Source organism: Maylandia zebra, linkage group LG22, assembly GCF_041146795.1.
Source record: "Maylandia zebra isolate NMK-2024a linkage group LG22, Mzebra_GT3a, whole genome shotgun sequence".
Classification (NCBI taxonomy): Eukaryota; Metazoa; Chordata; class Actinopteri; order Cichliformes; family Cichlidae; genus Maylandia; species Maylandia zebra.
Window position 1 is genome coordinate 28,237,025 of NC_135187.1, and position 19,233 is coordinate 28,256,257.

The window sequence follows — 19,233 nt, forward strand, 5'->3', positions numbered from 1 at the left end:
ATCGAGTATATCATGACATTATTGAAAAGGCGGCACTTCCATTTTACCACCTGGCTCTCAGCAGCACCTATTAGAGCTCAACTTATCCAAGGTAACAGATCTCCATTTTTGAGACTATAGGGCAAAGGGAAACCTTTGTCAGATTCACAGCTGGCGAGACGTGACTAATGCACAGGTGCAGGCTCATGGGAAAACTCTGCTCAGGGAGGCAAAAAAAGGGAGGCACAGAGCTTGAACAAATAAGTGTTTTTGTGTAGCTGATGGAACACAGACAACACACAAGCTGTTTTGTGTGTGATTGAGAAAGATCGCAAAACATACACAGAGGGAGATCTGCAGCAACTGAAACTGAGAAAGTGCGATACACCGACCGGAGATAAAGTATGCATTTATTCTGCACGTCTCTAGACAAATTTGAGTCAACATCTTATCATCCACATCTTACTTCTCTTCCAAGAATGTGAAAAGAAAGACCAAAGTATCACCATCGTTAAACTTTTGATATTTTTTTTAATGAAACAAGTACCCTGACCCTAGATATAGAAATTTACAGTAACCTGAATGAAAAAGATTCAAAAACAGTTCATACATAACAACTACTACAAAGGTCATATTCAGGCACTTGAAACCATATACAGTCCTTGTTTGTCATGCTACACAAAGAATGTCTTTGGTCCTTTTCCCTCCCAGTCAGGTCAGCTGAAACCACAGTCAGAACAAAAAAATGACAAAAAAAAAAAAAAAGTTTGGTTTCGTAACCAGTATTTACATTTCATTAAGACCCGAGCCTACATCAGACACAAACTGAAAACGTTCATATATAAAGCCTTCATATTTTTCCATATACATCCACATTGGTTATGAAATACCAGAACAAAAAGGTATAATTATAATGGCTCATATTAGATTTCTTTTTTTTTTTTACAGCAGTGTTAATTGATATAACTTAGTGGAATATTTTTGATACAAGAGTTGGCAAAACAACAAAGTTGGGGGTCAAAATAACAAAGCTACATTGTTACAGGGATACCAAGCACATGACACCCTAAAATCCCAATGCATCAGCATCCATCATGTTCTAGCTTCAAGAGCTCCATCGCTGTTATAACTATACATTACTGAAACTTGTTTTATGTCTTCAGCTGTCGCATTTCTAACACAATTCTGTCGATTTGCTAACATTTCCCACTTGCAGCAGGTTTAGATGCTTGAGCATATGTAAATTTGTGCAGCTGGCTTTCTTATCATCACTTGTTTAAAAAAATCGTTTAATAAAATGACATTAGTGAGAATCATTCAACACAACAGGAAAAATATGTAAACAGAACAATAAGGTAGTGAATTGGGCTGTACTGTAAATATGCAGATGATCAGACAGCAAGACAGAAGATTCTTTTATACGCTGGGTCAATAACAAGTTAAACTTTGTGTAGTTGCTAATAGCTGTGTGACCTATAAATTGAATGTTTAGGGCACAAAAGTTTTTTAGATGAAAATGCCCTGAGCAATAAGTTGGCAGTTAGATTCCTTCCTGTCTGGCCAAACCTTAGTACATGTCATTTGCCTCCCTCCTTTCCTTCCGATCTTCACTTTCCCTACCAAATTATCCTTTAAAAATTCAAAACAAATCACAGGCACACGTTGAAAATATAATTTCCTGTTTTGAAACGCAAGTTCATCTAACAAAACAAAGACCTATTCCGTGAAGGCAGCAGAGCTAGAAACTTAAGATGTACAGCTCACAGACCCAGTAAATAGCTTCACACTGAGAAGAATGGATTGTCTTCTACAGCCAAGGCTGTTCGACACAACACTGACCCCTTACAGTGAACATTTCGGTTAATGAATGTTCTGCTTACATCAAAGTAAAGGTTCAAAAAAGAAACATAAACTTTCCACGCAGTGATAAAAGACACTGCTCAGCTGCAAGGCAGCCATGTTTGATAAGAGTTACTGCACGTAGCCATGGGTGACTGAACTTGCGCCACGTAGTAATTGCTGAAGTTGACGTCTCTGACATAGGGAGCAGGCTGGTAGTAGCAGGTGATGTTGGACAGAGCGGGGATGGCATTCTGTTCGGCCATTACACGCAACGCCAGGGCAGAAATAAGAGCCAGCGTTTGCCGGCGCTCGTGTCCCATCAGACACACAGTGCTTTCATCCACCACTTGTCTCAGAGTCACCAGATACTCATAGCGCTTGTCCTCCATGCCCGCAAAGTGGTTCTGCAGATATCCCTCCAGCTTTCTCTGCTGCTCGCTTATGTCGGGGAAGTCGATGAAGAAGCGCGAGCACATGTAGCGCTGCATCTGTTTCATCTGAGTTGCGGAAGATGGATGGAAACCGCGCACCAGCAGGTGGCAGTACTTGAGCAGGCCGCCGCCCCGGATCTCTTCTGGACTGCGGGTGGCGATGGTCTTGGAGCGGAGGTGATCCAGAGCTTCCTCAAAGTCTCCATACATACTCTCTCCCTGGACTGTAGGGTGGAAGGTCTCGGACATGGCTGTTTCCGAGCAGCGGTCGAACAGCAGCAATGAGTCCAGAGTAATCTGGAAGGAGTCGACGCTGAACTCGAACTGCCTTCTCAGCGTGTCCACAAACTTCAGTTCCACGTTTTTGCCAGTGTTGTTGGAAAGTGAGATGAGGCTCCAGCGATCTGTCTCGTTGCAAACTTTCACCAGCTTCTGAACATATGCCTCCTTTAGGGCAAGGGCTGTGATTCGATCTCTGCATACCCCTTCGGGCAAGAAGTCCACCAGGCAGTCCAGCACCACGTCCTTCACCAGCCGGAAGGTTTTGTCATCAGTCAAACTCAAGCCAAAGATCAGGTCCAGGTCTTTGTAGCCAAGGCCGTTGTCCTCATGAAGTACGTGGCTGGCTGCTGAACCATTCAGCTTAACATCACGTACCATCACGCCATGCTCCTCCAGTCGAGCCCTGACCACCTGAAAGTAAAGACACAGAGAAAAGACACAAAATGAGAGACTAAACACTTTATTAGGTTTATTGTGAAAGTAGAACGCACAATAAAGCATAAATTTGTAATTGAGTTTGATTAAGTTTAATTATATATTTTTTTAATCTTTCCTTGCATAATAAAGTACTTGCTATGTTTTATTATTGTTTAGGGCTTACATGAAGAACACATCTCTGGAGTGAACGAAACGCTGCAGCTTTTTTAAAGAGCAACTGGCACTTAAGTGACTACTTATTGGTGTAGTCTCTCACTCAAAGAGATGACCTCCATTTACATTATAAAGTGACAGACCAGCGACAGCATAAGCAAGAGCACCCACAAACCTCCCTCTGGCAACAGAGCTCTCTATAAGTAGACGGGCCAAAGCCAGATTGCCAGGTGACTGCGAATGCGTTTCCCCCACTGCACCATAAATTCCACTTAACAAGTGAAAGATCCCAGATTCAGTCCCAGGACGAGATACCAGTCCCCTGAGGGGCTGTGTTAGAAAGTTTATCTGGTGTAAAAATCTGCCAAATCAAATACGTGGAGTTACTCACCGTGGTGACCTCTAGTGAATAAAGCGGGATTTATGGTTCAGCAGGGGTAACACATTTACAGTCCTCAGGCAGTCTGAGGACGGTCCGTCTACCCATAGAGAGCTTTTTTGGTGATGGAGGCAGTGTACAAAATATATACCACAACCGGTGTGTGGGCTACTCTTGCTTGGGGTGTAGTTAGTCTATCAGCCAGCTGCAGACACAAGCAAAGTTACAATATACAAGTAACAAGAATTGAAACCGAGTAAAACCAACTTTTTTTTTCATGGTTTTCCCATTCCTGGTGAACTCCGCTGTGACCCCTAACCCTATTCCAACCCACCTGTCAACTAATGTATCTTCAACAGGCACATAGGTCATGCACATCCAGCGACGCACTGTTAGGATTTTGGAGAACAAAATAGGAGCACATCTAAAAACCCTTCTCCGCTCACTGTGCAACTAGAACCGTGTACGCGGACAGATATTTATGGCACCATAAATTACGCTTCAGGGAGCAGCTGACTGTAGCTTTTTTTTTATCTCAAAAAGCTGCTCCACAGAGATTAGATGTGGAAAAGATGCGGCATGTCTGTGCTTGACAGGTGTAAGTGACTCATAAAAGGAACTGTTGAGCTTTGAACTTTTAAACTCATGAATGTGGACCAAATTGAAAAAGGTGTTTATAATGTTATTGGAACACACTGTACAGATGTACTGCTGTGGTTCTTGGGAAAATTACAGAACTACAGGCAGTTAAGATCTTTGTGCTTCCTGTCTGTTACATCACTCAAATCACACTCAGGGGGTGGGGGGGGCAACTAACAAGGCCAAGTCTGAAGAAATCCAAAGCACAGCTGTTCACAATTCATTAAAACACTCTCACTATGTTATGGGAATCTGATGTTACTGTTCAATGGTGTGATGTCTCTTCACTGAATGCGTAGAGACAAGCAATGCCTATCCAGTCAGGTAATCCTATATACTGAAAGAGAGTATAACCATAATGCTACGTTTAACCTGCAAAAAATACAGGGCACACATACTGAATGCTAAAATTTTACTCTAAGCCTTAAGCTGAACTCTAACCCTGGACAAGAATATTAGAATGTATCAGAATATGTCATTTTTGGTTTTATTAAACTTTTCTCCCATATTTTGTCATTCAGGGAACAAATTAAAAAAAAAATGATTCTGACACATCAAAAAGTCGTTGGTTTTGTTTTTTATTCCTAGCTACTGTTTTCACTAGAACCATAAATTAGTCGATCAGAGAGACAAAACACTTTAAAACCCTTAACTAGCTACGCACACAGTCTAATCCAACCCAGAGTGAATTTAATAATCCTCAAAGATTCCTAAAACTCATATTTCCACATGCATTTTGTTGTTTATTCCACCTAATTCCAAGTGAATTAGGTCAAGTTGTGTCCTGAAGCCATTGTTTTAATGACCACATCTGGTAATCAGCACATTAGCTAGAGATAGATCACATAAGAAGAACTGGATGAGTAAACTTGTTACTACTCCACCTAAAACCCCAAATTGGTGTTTTCATAAACTTGTTTATTTATATTAAACAAACTAAATAAAATTATTTAAAAAGAAAGCTAATTTCAGTTACTGCCTCATTCACAAGCAATTACCACAGCCAGTAGTTTTGGATACTTGATTTTTACACCAGAGGTCCTTTCTAACCCAACACTGGAGGATTTGTGTCTCCTCCCAGAATCAAACCAGGGATATTTTGCTTACTACTTAAATGTGTAAACTACTATACTATGGAGCCACTAAATATGTAATGATTATACCAAGGCAATCTAACATACAGTATCATGCACTGTGCTTAATACACAGACAATGAAATGCTACATGTCCTGACAACTGAATGGTAGTTTCTTAAAAACTTTTAAACTACAGATTCTGAAAAAAAGCAACATATTTCTAATAATTCAATCAGTTTGACCACAAATCCAGTATACTTCTAGTTTTCTGTTACCTAAACCTAAACGAAACAACAAGCAAACACTTCAAGAGCAGCCAAATATATATAGTATATTGTGCTATTAAATGAACTAAAGAAACCCCATTACTCCAAAATCTAATGAGAAAAGGTAGAGAGAATATTTTTGCAGAGAGAAATTATGCAGGATTTCAGTCCAGTGGACAAGACTGCAGAGATTTTTTTAACCTATCCAAGGGAAACCCACAGAAAGTATTTTCACTGACCTCACACTTAAACAGTTGGTTTGAGTTAACAGCACACTATAATGTGTTTGTTTGGGAGTCCCAAAAGTAGTGTATGGGGAAGTACAGCTGTGCTAGCCCCACAGAATGCATCCTTTACCACTCATAAAACAGGATGGTACATTTCCCAAATGACTCACCAGCACCTGATGAGAGCCTAACACTTACAGTGATGTAAAAACACATTACAAAAAGAATTGCAAACACACCAGACTGTCTGGTGTTGACAACGCCTTGGCGACAGTCTTTCCACTTTCCTTCTGGCATCTTAATGTTTCCTTGACTATTTCATTTAAGCTGTGGACAAAGTGTGTTTTTATTATAGCTGTTTGAAATGACCCAGCCAGTTGCCAGCACATAGTCCCCTGGACGCCAATGAGAGCTCTGGGCAGTGAGACAGATTATCCCTGTGCCAAGTAAATGGCGACATCAAATGAGGAGTTATGAGTCCCTGACCTTCAAATCCACTCCAAGACTAACCCAGCCAGTCAGTAGTACAGTAGCTTGGCAGACAGCGGGGGATGCTGATGATGGTTTTACTTCTGACTTGAAATGCTTCCTCAAATTTCTTATGCACGGGTGCTCATTTCACCTGTGCTCTTAGACAAGAATGGGTTGTGTGCTGAAACATGATGCTCTTGTGATAAAAGTTTTCAAAGAAGGATTCAGTTTCAAGGATTCACTTAAGTTTTAATGTCTCAGTCCACTCAAATTTTATTTGATAGGAATATATCCAAGGGACCAATTTGGGGGGACTTTTGCTGTATTAGATGTCTGTGCCAGCCATGTAAGATTAAACTGGTGAGAACCACTCTAGTGTATGTGGATTTATTAGTAAAAACCAGTCTTACTAACCTCACAACCATCTGACTTATCTCATATAAAATCACAAATTAAAAGACTCGGATACAGCACTGGAACAGAATCGTAATAGTTTAGGTGTAAGCAAGTAAACTGTTCAGTATGAAAACTTGAGGTGGAAAAACTAGTAATTAAAACTTATACACCCGCAACTCTGTATTTTTTAAATTTCATTATGTTTAACACTTAGTTTGTTTGTTTTTTGCCAACCGTATTTTATAACAAGCTATCCTTGCCTATGGCATTGTAATTATTTTTAGCTACTTTAAATATAGTTATACTTAAAAGTAGTCTGTGTATTTGCATTTTAACTCTAAAATCAAGCAAACCAAAACAATAATACCAAGAAACTTTGGTCTTTGAACTCCTGAGTGTTGATTTTTTTTTAGATAACGTGATAACTTGATCCAACCTCGATCCAACCTAGCTACCAAGTCTGAGCAGCATACACCTGAGTTCGCTTTCTGGGATGCAGTAGAGTACACTAGCTGTAGCAACTAACCCTGTTGGCCATGAATGGAACCATAACCATGTTATCAGCTAATCCAGAACTCACTGACTTCTTCCTGTGGTTTGCATTCACACATTTTGGTTAACTTGCAGTTTTCTCGTGTCAAAAGAAGCCAAACTACAGGAAAAAGCTACAAGTTTACAAACACAGCTGATTCAGACCAGAGTATATGAACTATAGGTTTCAAAAGATAGATTCACTTTATAAAATTTTAATTTGTACCACAAGATGGTTTGATGTAACCTTTACTGTACCAGGTAATTCATTGAGAATGCATCATATTTACAAATACAACCTAGAAAAAGGCATTGGGTGATGAACAATTTATTATAAAGTTTGAGTAATGACAGAGAGTACCCTTAAACATTTTTTAATGTATGGGTTTTAAAATGTAAAAATAAAATCTACACCTTGTGTGTTCCAGATATAGCTATTGCCCTGTCCACAAAAGAAATGATGGGAAGTTTTAGTTTGCAAACTTTCAATTTGAAATTAAAATGAGCAGACAGAAACTCCAACTCATGAATGGAAAGCCCAGCCAAAGAGATACCATCAACACTAAAAAAAAAACATTCAGCCTAGAAATGAATGTTCCCAGGTTACCTCCTCTACGGGAACTGGGAGCATGTGGTGTCTTCATGTTGCTCGGTCCCAACAATAGCCTACTGAGGAGTTGGTTTACAGTCTGGCAAGGGCAACAGCGGCTCAGGCGACTGCTCTCCATTTACCACAGTAACACTTTGTCATGCCCAACCCTCAAGCCCACTGTTATTACAGGCACTAATCCCATCCTCATATTCTGCTTCAAACCCAGGCCATTCGCTACTGTCTGGAGAGTGGAGTAATGTTTCAAGGTTTCATGAAAAATAAGAACCCATACCTCTGCCTCCACATATGAACCCATTCAACAATTTACGTAACTATGATGCATGCGTCACGTAATCTGCGTTTTTCATCATGTGATATGATGCTCCTCGGTATGTAGTACACTGGGTGTGTGTAGGTTTAGTCCGCTGAGAGGGATATCACAGGATCTGGCTTTGAGCTGTCAACGTTCACAGAAGTGTGAGTAATGGCAAAAGTTTTCCTTCACTGCTCCCAGGGTTCACTCACAACCAGACCACAAACAGATGTTATTTTAATGTGGATATTAGACAAATACACTGTTAAGAGATTGTCCTGTGACCCTTTGGGACTGTGATCCATCAGTTACTTCGCCCAGTATGACAGAACAAAATACTAGTGTGGCTACAAAATCACTTAGGGGGATGACTTTTTTTGATGGGAAGGTTGAAAAAGTGGCAAACTAGTGGTTTTGAATGTTGCAGCCTATTTACTGTGAAACACCCCGCATTACTGTCAACCATTTGATAGTGGCTTAAATCACAAAACTTTTTCCCCCTCCAACCACACTGCCACTGGTTTCCATTCATGGCCACATGGTATAAAAATCAACTTGCAGACATTAAGTCTTTCAACAGGGAGCATTGTGTCGCTTCATTTTTTTTTTGTCACGATATCTGCATGGTCATACAGAACACAATTTCAAATCAGTCTACACTTATAGATGCAGTGCCTTCATGGTTTCCACCAGAAAGGTTAATCCTGACAGGTTCAGCTGCCACAGAGAAGGTGGTTTCAGGGATTTACTGTTGCACTCAATTGATATATTTCTGTAAATGAGCTGTTTCATCTGCGAGTAACAGATCAAACAGTTGTTAGCCCACTTTATAGCTTCTACCAGCAGACATCTTAACATTTCACATTTGGCCAAAAAAACAATAGACCTCACACTCACAGTGGATAAGATCAGCTAAGCTGCCATAGCATTTGCCAGGTTCTTCCATACTTTTTGAACTGCTTCGTAAAGATTTGAGCTGGATGTGTGTGACTTCTTAACTACACATTTAAACAATTTTGTTCTTACTTGAAATCCTAATCTGCTCAATTAGTTTTTATTTTATTAACAGCAGCAATAGCAGCTATGTGTTGGTTCAAAGATGTTATGACGCCACCTCCCACAGCTACATTAAGTACTTTCCCAGATTTTCTTAAACACATTTCCAGAAACCGTGGCTCCACTTCTCAAAACTCAGAACACAAACTACACATCTAGTGTAAAATGAAACACACCACTCAAAACCATCTTATCAAAACTTATTTCTTCCACGGAACAAAACAATACACACAAGCATATTTATGTCAACTGAACTAACAAGAGAATTTTTAGAATTGCTTTCCGCTGCCTCCTCCGCCTCTCGCTCTGCCTCTTCCTCTATAAAACACCTGTATACGTCACTTGAAGCCTCTTTCACACAATGACACATGATCGAATTGTTCTTCAAATTGAGGCTGAACAAGCACAACTGCACAGTTTCTTCTTTAGTCACCTTTTCCACTCACTATGTGTTTATACACCTCTTTGTATTATTTATTAATAATAATAATAATAATGGATTGGATTTATATAGCGCTTTTCAAGGCACCCAAAGCGCTTTACAATTCCACTATTCATTCACTCTCACATTCACACACTGGTGGAGGCAAGCTACTATTAGTTATTATTGATCACTGTCTTCATCCACTCGCCCCAACCAGTTTCAAAAGATGGTTGCCTCTCTCTGAGCCTGGTTCTGCCAGAGGTTTCTTCCTGTTAGTAGGGAGTTTAACCTTGCCACTGTCACCAAAGCGCTTGCAAATACATAAAATACATACATAAAATTGAACTGAATCGAACTGAATTAACTGGGACTTAGCGTGTTGCATTTTGTAAGCCAGTGTTCCTATGTCAACAATGTGCGCAAATTCATGCAAACTGCATTCAGAGATTTGCAAAACTGACAGTGGAATAGTGCAGAGTTTAGCTGGACGGAGGCACGTTGTTTGTAGATGAGCTTCATGTTTTCAGAATTGTGACATCAATGAGTGATGTCACAATTGCTACATCCATCTTTAGTTTTAGTAAGTTAAAAAAAACTTTACTGGTGTTTTGGGTTAAGCAGTATTGAGTATGCCAACGTCTTAGCACTCAAACACAATAGATAAAGAATATTCTGGATAAGAAATTTTCTTAAGAATTTAATCCGAAAGTTCCACAAAAAGAATGCAGGCTCATTGTAAGAAAAAATGGTTAAGGTCCCTTACGACTAGAGGACTATGTAATGGAAGAAAGGCATCACAGGGGAGAGATTACATTGGTAGGCCTCTTTGATTATAGGGGTCTTTGAAATGTGTGTGTGTGTGTGTGTGTGTGTGTGTGTGTGTGTGTGTGTGTGTGTGTGTGTGTGTGTGTGTGTGTGTGTGTGTGTGCACGCGCAAGGTCTTCCCTCCCCCATATGAACACTGTAGAAAATATTAATCATTCAAGCAACACATGAACCAGGATTACAGGCTATTAATGTCCGGAAAAACTGCAGCCCACGCAAATCCCCACATGTTCCAGTTCTAGTAAATATACTGTGGTGTGGTCATTATCTCACAGAAACTGTGAAAAAGGGACTTGCGGAGGAGAAGCACTAGTGAGTTAGTGGAAAACTGCAGTCACAGTGTCAGATCATCTCCACTAATGTGTCTGACTGTAAGTGATTGAGTATCTTTTAAAGTTTTATCACTTCTGCCACAAATCCTAATTACTGCAGAAAAACAGCAGAATGTGGAGCAAACAGAATATTTCAATATGTAGGCCTGATTTTGATTAGCCGGGCTTGTTTAGAAGTTATGTTACTGTGTACCTTTGGAGCAAGTGAAATCTCATTGACTCCACAGTCACTGCAAAATAAATATACTGCACTCACCCACTGTCAGCAGACTACTGTAAACTGCTATTTTCTAATTACTAAAAACTTTATTACCAAGATGGCATATGACACAGTTGTGAGCAACAGTGGCGGAATATCTTTATATATGCAGAGCATTAAAATTGCCTTTCACCCAAAAAGGTAACACACCTTGTGTCAAATTAATCAAAATAACAGTTTTTCATTAATTTCTTTCTTTTTTTTCTCTGTTTGTTGAGAATAGGGCGATATGGGGATACATGAAACTAAGAGAAGATGTACTTTTCCCTCTTCTCTGTCACTTCTGCTTCAGTGCGTTTTATTAGATAGCAAAACGACTATGAGAGAGCTAGTGAGAGAGCTAGTGAGAGGGGTCTCACCTGAACGATCTGCCGGGGCTGCACGGACAGCGTGGGGAAGTTTCCTCGGCCGTGGATCGGTACGCTCTCTCCAAGGATGGAGTCCAAACGCCGAACCTGATCCCATGACAGCACGCTCACCCGCCGACTCTGCTCCGAGACATCACCGGAGGACATGACGACCGGAGGCAACGGGACGTCCAGAGAAAGTGTCGTTGCACTGTTAGAACAACTTGAAGCAATTCTCCTCAAACGAGGAAGAGCCGGTGATGTTAGGGCGACAGTGGGTGTGAAAAGCTCCCAGTGCGTCTCCCTCTCTCACTCTCTGTCTGTTCTTGTGGAAAAACTTTCAGAAAGTTCCAAAATGTGTTAACTCTTTTAGAACATCGCACATTCCCAGAACAAAACTTCCTGCGCCTGCGTCGCTCTCTGTCTCCACTGACTGTCTGTGCACATTAGAGCCTCCTCTGGACTCGCCCGGGGTTTTAACCGAGCAGGGATTAACGGGCGCCACCCCATTGGCTGGCCAGAGCCTTAATAACGCTTCAGCATACAGACTGCACTCCGTTTGCACACAGACCCGTGAACACCTACTTCCCTTGCGTCACATGGCATGTTCAATGACTGTAGGAAGTATAGTAATTACTATGTGCAAGTAAAAAAAAACACAACCTTGAACTGCTCACGTCAGGCTTCAAGACTTTACCCAAACTGCATACAGTACCTCATCTCACACTGGTCTGTTTAATAGGAAGGAGAAAAGACAAAGGAAGTTTACTTCAAATGCATTTTGCAACAATAAATAAATATATAACAACTAAAATGTATGGAAACAAATCATAATATCATCATATTCAAATTCAGTGTTTTTAATGGAGTAAGCTGAAAGTTCATTGTAAAAAAAAATAACAGACTTCCTTTTTGATTTGATACTGTGAAGCTTAAACAATTAAAAACAGTAACATTAGCAATCATAACACTTCTTTAAAGCCAAAGTCCTGAGTTATTTTCAAAAGAAAAGAAAACGAAACTTCTGGACCCCGTGTTAAAAGATGAACAAATGCTTCACATCACAACATTTGTCTGGCCTTTTCCTCTAGGACTATTTTCTGAATATCCCGCTGTTAGCAGACTAGCATCATTTATCCCTCATGCGACTGTATGGTAAACAGTGGGATTAAAGTTTGGTTGGGTTTAGATACAACGACAGAATGGCAGAATTGCATCTCAGGAAAGATAATTAATTTTTTGTTAAAATAACTACTTTGTTAAAGTTAGAGAAGCATTGTTACACAGTTATAAAGCCATTGTTATGCCTTAAATAGCAACGGCAATGATCTCTTAAATGATAGCCAAAAGTTTTGGAGGTCCATGCATCTACCCCAAACTATTTTCTTTTCTTTCAGACATCTAGAAAACAAAGAAAAATTGACATTCAGAACTTCTAATACATGTATTCTATATTGATTCCAGGTATATGCACACATTTTCATGGCAATCTGTCTGAAAGTTAAGCTAATAGCATTTCATCTTAAACTGCTCCCCCAAGTCATCCTTGTCAAAGAAGAGATCAGAGCCCCTTCGCTAGCCCTCCTTTGTTCCCGGACAGAAACTTGTCATCTGTTTTGTTTTTATTTTCTGTAATTGGTGTTGCAAGAAGGTGTTGCTTTTAACTAGAACCACTACATTAGAATTCAGATTTAGAGGAAATGTGAAAAGAGTTTTGCTCAGTGGAGGACATGACCATTTTTCACTCCACGCTCAAAGGAAAATGACCTAATTCGTTTTGGTGATACCATTATGTACAACATAAGGTCATGATGAAGAGTCACACATTTCTGGATGTTTAGGTTGACCAACATACCCGTGTTAGAGAGATTATTCATTTTTGACCCCTGTGGGATGACGCAAAGGGATTTGTGACCTTAATTTGCTTTGTCGTTGTTTCATTTTCTTAAGAGCAATTTGTGTGTCTCCTACCATGACAGAAAAAACACAGGGAAGCCCCAGTGTCATTTTAGAGCAGAATGACAACATGGAAAAATATTGCCATGATTTGCATATCATGTGCATAATGTAAATACTGTACGTCAGTCTGCATTGACTCAACCGGCAATAGCAAATACCACACACTGCACTGTTATCACCAGCTCTACAAAAAGTGTTGTTTTTTATTGTTGACAGTACACATGAATATAGTTCCTATTTATTTATTTATATTTAAACACTAGCTGCTGATACCTAAAGTACAACTCATTTTCTAGCCTTTTATGGGTCCATACATTATTCACATAATGTATGGACTATTTGCAGTTTGAAATAATATAATTAATTTGAATAGTATTTCTTTATTTTTTCTTTGCTTATTTCAAGTGGCCTCAAATGAACAGCCAATTGTGTGTGACATTAATGGTGACGTCACAATAGCTAAATCTGTGTTTTAAATGCAGTACATGTAAACAACTCAAAATTTAGTTGGTTATTTCCCAGTATTAGTTGTATTGTATTGTATTGATGTGAAACCACAAAGGAAGTCTTCACTGAGAATGTCCTTTAAGTTACAGAAGCTAGTGGAAGCCAGTTGACTTGACAGGATATTCATGAAAAAGATGTATAGTGCTGTGCAAACGTCTTGAGTCACTCCCTATTCCTTCTAATGGGAAGTGGGTGCAAAGATTTATTGAAATGCACAAACATACATGCTTTATTTTCAAGTCAATATTTGGTTTGACTACTTTTTTGGATGTTTGCCGCCTTTTGTTCCACTTTATATCAAGATAGTCATACTCGTCTTCAATAAGTTTTGAGGTTCTGGGGATGACAATCCATGACTGAAGTCTTCGATTGTGTATTTTTATATCTGGGCATGCTTTTACTGCATTGGCAGTAGCTAGGAATCATTTTCATGTTGTGAAATGAAACACCTACCAATCTGACACTTGCATGTGCTTGCTTGTGGTATTGCATGCTTGATCAAAATATGACAGCACTTTTCTGTGTTCATAATTCTATCTATTTTGACAATATCCTTAATATCACTGCCTGAAATGTAGCCCCGAACCATGAAAGAGCCTCCATCATGTACACACTGTTGTATTTCTCTCCTAAATTGCTCTGAACGTAGGTTTGAAGAGTTGAAACAAATATTTCAAATTTGGATTCATTACTGTATAAGACCTGTTACTACTGATTTTCAGTCCAACTCTTGTGTAATTTGGGTCAACTCAGCCTTTTCTCTTTTTTTCCCTTCTTGAACAATGGCTTATGATGACAGTTCACTTAAAATCTTAAACACAAATCTCAAAATTAAAACTACATTCACAAAAGGCCAGATTTTTCTTTCAAAATCAAACCATCACCTCAAATTCAGTTATTGTGTGGTCAAAATCAAACAATGTGTTCAGATCATACACACTGCAAGTAAAAATATATTTACCACAGACCATTGATTAGACACTGCATCAAACAATTTAAGATAGAGCGCCAGGGAATCCAGTTCAAATACTAAAATAGATATAAAGTAATTTAGTGCAAGTGATACAGAAAGACAGAGTATTTTCAGTATATGCACTCCAAGTTACGTATGTATTTACATTACAATATAGTTTACAGTACTGTAAAAGCAGCAACTGCGGCTACTACCCTAAACTAACAGGAGGAATATGAGTATCGAATTTTTGCTGAAAGTGTGTGTAGGTTACACTTACTTGCACATACTGATATTGTAGATCTTTGACTCTTGCAGAGTTGAGCTGCCAGCTGCCAGTTATTACAGTTTTGCAACACAAGTGTCAAGTCAAATCATCTTTATTCATATAGCACATCAAGTGTCGGCCAAAGTGCTGAACAGAGGGATAATATAATCAAATAGAAATAATTAAAATAGATAAGATGAAAAAATTATAGAAAACATTGTGAGACATCCATATATGTTTGTAAAAATATATGTGTGCATGCAAATATGCACATACATATACAAAAGTGTGCACACGCACACACAAGCACAAGCATACGTGAACATAAAATACGTGTATACGTGTATACACATGCAAACATCATCCAAATGAGATAAAAGACCAGAATAGCTAAAACAAAATAAAAGTGGTGTCAGAGAGATCCGAAAGCCTTTGAAAATAGGTAGGTCTTCAGCTTTGATTTGAAGATTTCCAAAGACAAAGAGAATTTTATAAAAGAGGGAAGACTGTTCCAGAGTCTCGGAGTGGCAATGGAGAAAGCCCTGTAAACTGTAAACACTGCTATAGTTACACCCTCTTGCACACGCTCTACAGTAAAATAACAAATGACGGAATAATGAAGTTCACAGGTTAGAGTTAAATGTCAATCATATATATATCACCTCTGTAATGTTCTTGATATTTATAATTGAGTGATTTGTATATATTAGTTCTATTTCTTAAGTTTGTAACGTTTGTAATATATTGTATTAATTAATTGGTTTAGTCTGTTACTGTTACTGTCTGGGAGCAACTGTAATCCACTTAATTACCTTAGGGACTATTAAAGTATTCTGATTCTGATAATGAACACAAAGGTTCTGAGCAGCAAGTAATCAAAGGGCACATACATCACTGGCTTTAATAGGTTAATAGTGGAATATTGGCCAAGGTCAGGATGGACTGACGACAGGGAGACAACGAGGTTAATGCATGGAAGCAAAACATAAAGAAAGAAACACAGCCAATTTATCAGTAGTAGGTAGCAGACAATCTGGCAAATAGCGAAGGCTCGAGCAGGTCCTTAAATATTTAATTCAATTTACATAGCACGAAATCACTACAGTTGCCTCACAAAACTTTATATTGTAAGATAAAGACTATACAATAATACGAAGAAAATAAATAGTGGGTCTTGATTGCGAGCTGATGAAGCACAGGTGTGTTTGAGCGGGGAGCCTGTAACTCATCTCTTACTGTACTCATCACTGGGTCATCCCTTGAGTTAAGTGCCTTTTTTTATGCTTGAATGATTAATAGGCCTGTGTTAAGTGACCTAAAAAGAACATCAAAATGGGTAGGTACAGGGACTGGACTGAAAATAAGTGACACATTTGTTTTTTGAAGCAGCAACCTAAGCAGAGAAGCCCAGACCTCACTGTCCCTAGCGCCTTCCTTTAGCTCATCTGGAGGAACATTAATATGTTCCCAGACCAGCCAAGGGATGTAATCTCTCCATGGTGTCATGGGTCTACCCCAGTAGGACATGACTGTAATACCTCAACCACAAATGCCCCAGAGGCATTCTACTTATATTCCTTGAACACCTCAACCACATTTTTTCTATTTGAAAGAGTAGCAGCTCAACTCTGAGGACCTTTAAAATCATTAATCTCCTTGCTCTATCTCTAAGGAAGATGCCAGCCACACCTTGGAGAAAAATAATTTCTGCCAATTGTACCTGCAGTCTCATTCTTTCACCCGTGACCATAGGAGAGGTTAGGAAGGTAGATAGACCGCTAAATCAACACATTTGCTTTTACACTCAGCTCTCTTTACCACAACAGACCAGTACATTAGAGTACTGAATCAAAGCCAGTACAGGCCCAGTCTGTCAATCTCCAGCTCCCCTCTCCCCCCCCCTCGTAAACAAGACCCAAAGATACTTGAACTCCTTACCTTGGGGCAATAAAGTGTCCCTGACCTAGAGTGGACACTCCATTATTTTCTTGGTAAAAAACCATAGACTGAAGCTTGGAGGTGCTAAATATCATTCCTAATTCTTCACATACAGATATGAAGCATTATGAAGCTGGAGGTCACCAAATGATAAAGGCAACAAAACCACATCATCTACAAAAGCCATAGATGAAATCCCAAGACCAGGGGTGTCAAACTCTAGGCCTCGAGAGCCAGTGTCCTGCAGGTTTTAGATGCGTCCTTGATCCAACACAGCTGATTTAAATGGCTAAATTACCCCCTCAACATGTCTTGAAGTTCTTCAGAGGCCTGGTAATGAACTGATCATTTGATTCATGTATGTTGACCCAGGGTGAGATCTAAAACCTGCAAGACACTGGCTCTGTCGAAAAACTCATGAATAGAATTATTAACAGAGGGCAGCCCAGCAGAGTCAAAAACGGAGAAGGAGTCCAACGTATTGCTGCCTTTGTGGACCAAGGTCTGGCTGCGGTCATACAGGGACAGAATGATTTGTGACAGTGAGCCAGATACTGGCGCATCTCCAACAGGAAGGGGGGGACACTGTCAAATCCCTTCTCCAAGTCCACAAAACACATGTAGACTGGTTGGTCAAACTCCCACGCACGCTCAAAAATCTTCGAGAGGCTAATGAGCGGCTCCAGCAATCCACGACCAGGTAAAAACCTCCTGAATCTGAGGTTCAAAGAAAGGGATGAACCCCATTTTGCCAATGCAGAGGCACCACCCGAGATTGCTGCTGTTTTTACTAAGTTCATTATTTTTGGACACTATTGTTGATCGTATGCTATTTTATTGATGAACAATATATATTTTGCCATTCAGTATTACAAACCTAAACTTATATTATATTGGTAGTGCTATTAAATTTAACTGGAGTGTCACTTTTGACTACAGGGTAAGATATGTGTGAGTTTCTATAGAATATGAAGCCATAGCTCAGTGCTGTGAGAACACATGCATCTTAAGCGTCATCTTGCAATTCATTTGCAACTATTCCTCCATTCCATGGAATTTGCTAGTGAGAAAAGCCTCTGACTTCCCAAATTGGCACACTTGTTATTTTTCCACAAAAGGTCACCATAGAGGGTCTGTAGTCCATGTTTTTCAATTGCACTGACTTTTCGTCCCTGAAAGGAAGGAATGTGTGTTTGAAAAAGCCACAAAGAAATACAGCAGAACACTGTGTTGACTGATTAGATGATGGCATTTCAAACTAGCCTTTTGTAAAATGTGACAAATGCAGATTTGCTTATCTCGTTAGCCTGATATCAACTCTGATTAACATTTATAGTAGCAAATATCATTATCACTGCCCTGTCAATCATAATGTATCCTTCAAAAATCAGTTATCCTTACGTAAAGTTCATTATAATAATATTACAGAAACATTTAGGCTAGGATTTATAACAAATTCAAATGTTTTATCGGGGGTAAACATATTTGTGGTATGAAAATTTTATAATAATGTGTTCTACTTTCAGCTCAGCTGCAGGGGCTTCTGGGTTACATCACAGCCATTTCTCAGACATTTATCTGTGATGAGATATGTTGCTCAACTAGCCTTCTGGTATTTGCATTTGGTACCTTGGTTACCTAACAGCCTGTGTGTTTGTGTAATGTCAGCATGGAAACTATAGGGCAGTCCCATTGATGGTGAAAATACCACTGACTACAGGATTTGATTTAGGACTGTGTGGACTGGATTTCTGGCCTCTTACCCCTGAATATATTTTGGTGACTTAATAACCTTAATATACCTGTACAAATCTTGTTTGACACCATATTGTCTCAAACAATAAGCTTTTAACTGCTATTTACTGGATTTTGACATACACTTCCAACTCCACTTAATAAAGGACTTAGATCAACATCTTAACTAATTTTTCCTACTAATTTTTAGGAAATTCAGGACATTTATAGAACATTTGGTAGAGATTGAAGTTATTTAACAGATTAAATCTCAAAGTAATTTAATGTTGATAATTTAATTTTATGTATTTTATGTATTTCTGTTTTATATTACTGTGAAGCACTTTGTGGTTTTTATCCTGTGAAAAGTGCTATATAAATAAATTGATTTGATTTGATTTAATATTTTAATAAATAGATTAATCTATTAAAGATTCAGGGGTTGTCACGTCTCCAGCCACTTTAACCTTCCTACACTCTCTTCTTCACCTCTCTTGTCCACTGTTCATTGGATGACTGACCCCACCTATTTAAAGTAATCTACCTTCTTTCTGAGCTGATCCCTGATATAAATCCACCCTGATTTTGGATCCATCTGTATCTCCTACCAGCCACCT

The 19,233-nt window shown here is 39.2% G+C and overlaps 1 protein-coding gene across 1 annotated transcript; it reads right to left on the minus strand.

The window, feature by feature from the left end:
• Positions 1-490: 490 nt before the first annotated feature.
• On the minus strand, positions 491-11,767 carry tent5bb (terminal nucleotidyltransferase 5Bb). The gene is made up of 2 exons (XM_004564387.3): positions 11,271-11,767; positions 491-2,945 (listed from the first exon to the last, which is right to left on the minus strand). The coding sequence occupies exons 1-2, from the start codon at positions 11,424-11,426 to the stop codon at positions 1,920-1,922; spliced, it is 1,182 nt and encodes a 393-aa protein (XP_004564444.1). The 5' UTR covers positions 11,427-11,767; the 3' UTR covers positions 491-1,919.
• Between the last annotated feature and the right edge of the window lie 7,466 nt (positions 11,768-19,233).